Raw genomic sequence first — 4,739 nt, 5'->3', positions numbered from 1 at the left:
GCATTTCTATAGTGTAATAGTCCTTTTTTTCAGGAACTGTTCTAGCCTTTTCTTGAAAATAATTCCATTTCGCCCTCAAACTGTTTTAGCTTCCCACCTGTAAAGCTTATAATGAGGATGTGATGCTGACACCTAGAGGAACATGGGTATGAATGTAAATACATTTTATTAGTCTCTAACTCTCTTTCAGAATGTGTTTCTTAATAAGGCATCTGCTTAAAGTGAGACATGAAAGCCTGTAATGCAGTATTCCCTCTGTGAATAATCTATAAGGTTAGCAGACACATTACAAAGAATAACCAATAATAGTGGGTTTTCCAGCAATTCACTTTAATAGTTTCTTCATATGTCTGTGTTTATACATCAAATAAACTTCCAACAAAAAACTAATGTACAATTCAAGAAAATACCCAAAGTTATTACAGTTTGGCTTCCTCTTTGTTGATTTACAATTATGTACAAGACTGTCTTATTTGCAATACCCAGTGAAGATTTAATGATTTATTTACAACATCAGCTGGTGCCTTTCACTATGCAATTGAACTGTCTGCTTTTGCTATTTACATCCATAGCAGCAAAAGCCCGCTCTTAGGTGTCATTTATGGATAGGGTTAAGAGGTGGACTGAAACAAGGCAAGATTCTCACTATCGTCCACAAGCATACCTCTGAAATCGCCTTTCCAGATATAGCTGAAGGAAGATTCCAGCACTTAGTGCACTGACATAACCATTATATTTACAGTCCACATAATAAGGTGTGTCCACTGAGAATAACATTCCTGCTCATGTTAGAGGGAGATATGTGCAAGCTGGAGGCAGTATATATTTTAAGGTGCAACAGCAAAAGGTATTACTCTAGTGCTAAAGATGCACCCTACTTATCCTGCCACAGACATCCAAAGCAAATGAAGACACAAAGCATGCTATATTTCTGAATGTGTGGAGGAGCATCTTTTACAATTCTTCTTACACGAGATTAAATTAGGAGGGGAAAAAAATTATAATTTTATCATGTTATGCAATCTGTCTGATAGAATCACAGAATAATTTGTGTTGCAAAGGACCTGTGGAGGTCACCTATTCCTAATCATTCAAAGCAGGGCCAACTTCAAAGTTAGAATCAGCTTTCAACTTAGAGCAGACTGTTCATTGCTATGTCCAGTCAAGTTCTGAATATCTTCAAGGATAGAGATTGCACAACCACTGGGCACCTGTTCCCACATTTGACCACCCCTGTGGTAAAAAAATTTTCAGAACACCTGATCAGAACTTCCACCTTGAAGGTATAACCTAAGGCCCACTGAATCAAGTCCTTCTATTGACAGCAACAGTTTTAGAGCATCCCTAAACCATGACACAAGGGTTATTCTTTCAGCTTTTCAGACATTACATGACTATCTAGAGATCGTGTACCCTATACTTCCCTAGTCCTGATGATTAAAGAAAACAGACAAGCAGAATCAGGTCAGTGTTCATATTCAGCCTTAAAATCCACCTATGGTACATCCTACTCCACAGTGACAAGAACACATATAGTCAGATATGACAAAGTACTGTACCTAACCTGGAAAATCTCATGGTAACACTGTCTTCTTACATAATACACATTTTATGACAGTAACAGTCGTGACTGGAATACAAGACTGCTGATATGTGCATATATATTGGTCATAACTGTTGAGTGAGGTATGTGAACCCTGATAACTGGGACTACTTCTCTGGTTTTATGTCTTCAGAATGAAAGAGCAAAAAACCTGTTAATTCTGAGCATCAAAATAAACCATGCTGTATCTAGAGAGACAAAGAATATCAAGAGAAACACACACTGAGAGACTGATGAGCTCATTTGCATGGCAGGTCACACTCGTTGCATTTAGCAGAAAGAAAAATAAGGCTTTCCCTGTATAATCCTCTTATAAGATCCAGTGTTCAGTAGGGCAAAAGATGTTCAAAATATTCTTTCTCCCCATAATACAGATGCACTGAGTAGCTCCTACCACCAGTGTGAGAGAGGTGTGTGGAGGGAAAGAAAGGTAAAATCAGATATTAAAAAATGTTTTCCGATTGCCACAGAAATCATGACAGCCAGATGGAGAAAGATGTTCCATAAGCACTTCAGCAGAATTACAAGATGCAGCAAGATGTTGCATTTACATTCTCTTCCCTGGTTTGGTTTGGTTTTGTTTTCTTAATACTTGTTTGATAACCCACAGACCATTCTCAGGCTATAGCAACAAATGATCTCTTTGAAGGTCTTCCTCATTTCCTGGCTACGAAAGGCGTAGATCAAGGGATCAATCACTGAGTTGCACATAATGAGAATGAGGTACATGTTGAAGTGAGACATGAAGCAAACACAGTAGAGGTTTTGAGGGCAGGAGATCATCAGGATGAGATGAAGGAAGAATGGAGCCCAGCAAACAATGAAGATGCCAAGAAGCATAGTCAGAGTGATGGCTCCTTTCATGCTGGTTCTTTGATGGACAGAGTTGTATCCAGGCAAAGCAGCTATTTTCTTCACATGAGTACGAGCCAGGAGGAACATATGGATGTACAGTGAGACCATGAGGAACAGCATGGTAAAAAACATAGAGATGAGACAAATGATCACATAAGTTGATTCATAATAAAGAATGAAGATGATGCCACAGCCCGTGCAAAAGGTCCAAATGCATGCAATAATAAGCCCTGATCTTTTCACTGTCATGATGTTGTGATAACGCAGGGCATAGAAGATAGTGATATATCTGTCTACTGCTATAGCCAGCAAACTGCACATGGAAGCCACCACAGATATGCAGATCATTGAATCAAAGACATTGTCTATATGACGGACAAAGGCATCTTCCATAATTATGTGTCTATTGTTTATTAAGTATATCGTTATCGTCTCCCAAGCATTAGACACACTAACCAGCATGTCAGCCACTGCTAAACTGCAAACAAAAAAATACATGGGTGAATGCAAGTTTTTGTTCTTAACTATTGCACATATAACTAAAATATTTTCAAGCAGGCTTACAATGCCCAGAGTTAGGAACACCTCAGCCGCAATGACTACTTGCTCACATGGCGATGACTTGCTCTTGACAGTAGGCACAGTAAAGTTGATAGCAAAGGCACTCAGGTTTAGTTCAGAAACATACAGTTGAGAGGACATGTTCATCTCTGGAAGTAAACACGTCCTGTTCTTTCTGAGGGACTTGCCAAGGAGGGTGATAAATGCATTTTCCAAAAGGCAAAAGACCCTGCCAAAAAAAATATAGCATGACGAGAACAGGCAGAAGTTGACAAAACAAATATTACCCATTTCTATTTAATTTGGCTTGTACACATCCTGCCTTTCCTACACCATATTCTTCTACTGATCCTAAATTAACCTCCGATTGACTCAGAGTTTTTTTACCCATCCTTACTGGGAAATTAAAACCACAGACTAATGAAGAGATTCATGCACTCTTCCTTCATAGTTATGTTTATTCTATTCAGTCCCCTAGAAGTGAGCACAATGTCCTGGAAATTCTGCTGAACACCAAACAACAGTTTTCAAAGTCTCAATTCTCAGACCCCAGAAATGCAGGACAATATAGTATTAGGTTCAGCAGAACATGCTCACTTGAATACAATATATAGAAGTTTGAATTATTGCCACAGTTAAGAATTGAACATTTTCAGTAAAAGATTTAAATGCTTTCCTGACCTTACTTCTTCAGTTCACATTAACTGTGTTATAAGCAGCTTATCTGTGCAATACTAACATGCTCACTTAAGAGCATGCTGTCAAACACCTAACTAAGGCAAATCCATACATTTCAGGATACACTAAGGTTACAGAATTGTTATAGGTGGAACTCTGTCATAAAAATAAGATTTCTATTCCAGATCATGAGTATTTTCTTCAATGCTCTTTTGGTAATGAGAATATTCAAGGCAAATTGTAAGCCATCAGATTCTTAATAAGGGGAACACTTAAAGCTGTTTGTCAGTGACTTGTTGCAAATAAAATTCAAAGCATATCAAGCTAAATCATTTTCAGTTTTAAAAGTAACATTTTCTTTGCAATCAAGAATTAACTGTACCTATTTACCAGAGCTGCTCCTTCAGCTGCACTTCCTCTTCATCGCCTAGAACCTTTTCTCCAGAGTGCAGAAGTTTCAGCCCCCCTCCTCTCCGGACATCTGGGTCTGGGGACTCGTTGGTAGGAATAGGTGACAACAATAGAGGTAAAGGAATGAGTAAATCCATAGAGTCAAGGCTGACCACGTATAAATTACTTACTGTGCATCTGCCTTTTTATAGACTCCAAGCAATAATGACTTCAGTACTCAAACTGTGGCTCCTCCCCCCCTTCTTCGCCCCTCTGAACTTCTTTTCACAGATTTTTTTTTAGCAAAGGCTTGGGTTTTTAGCACCATCTAGTGGTCTTCTCTTGTCTTTCTAACTGAACAGTGACTGATCTAAAATTCATTATTAGCTTTTCATATTAAAGGAGAAAATGCACTAGGCATGCTCCTTTCCAAAGACATTTCTTTTTTGTTTTCTCTGCTGTGGCTAGTAATCACTAAGTTCATACTACAATAGTTCTTTGCTATGCTCCAAAGACGTGAGAGCAGAAGACTGTTACTGAAGTGGGAGGCTTATTACTGTTATAAACATTTGTCTTATAGTCACAGTTATAGTTTTACAAGAACAAGAACCACACTGTTATAAAACTCAGAGAATGTACAGTCAAGGCTGTC

General features: G+C 38.4%; 1 protein-coding gene across 2 annotated transcripts; it reads right to left on the bottom strand.

Annotated features, from left to right (window-relative positions):
• Positions 1-309: 309 nt before the first annotated feature.
• On the bottom strand, positions 310-4,316 carry MC5R (melanocortin 5 receptor). Of its 2 annotated transcripts, none has more exons than XM_074822696.1 (2): positions 4,088-4,316; positions 310-3,248 (listed from the first exon to the last, which is right to left on the bottom strand). In XM_074822696.1, exons 1-2 carry the CDS (start codon positions 4,243-4,245, stop codon positions 2,189-2,191), a joined length of 1,218 nt encoding a protein of 405 aa, XP_074678797.1. In that variant the 5' UTR covers positions 4,246-4,316; the 3' UTR covers positions 310-2,188. The 2 variants fall into 2 exon arrangements, with proteins under 2 accessions (XP_074678797.1, XP_074678804.1); XM_074822703.1 differs by having other exon boundaries at positions 4,080-4,220.
• Positions 4,317-4,739: the final 423 nt, after the last annotated feature.

This window comes from Strix aluco, chromosome 1 (assembly GCF_031877795.1).
Source record: "Strix aluco isolate bStrAlu1 chromosome 1, bStrAlu1.hap1, whole genome shotgun sequence".
Taxonomy (NCBI): Eukaryota; Metazoa; Chordata; class Aves; order Strigiformes; family Strigidae; genus Strix; species Strix aluco.
The sequence above is the reverse complement of the archived record's forward strand: the minus strand, read 5'-3'. Positions and strand labels throughout refer to the sequence as shown.

Coding starts and splice junctions, on each gene's coding strand:
- MC5R (XM_074822696.1), bottom strand. CDS start 4,245: ATGGATTTACTCATTCCTTTACCTCTATTGTTGTCACCTATTCCTACC. Junction 3,249..4,087: donor CAGCTGAAGGAGCAGCTCTG/GTAAATAGGTAC, acceptor TTTTTTTGGCAG/GGTCTTTTGCCTTTTGGAAA.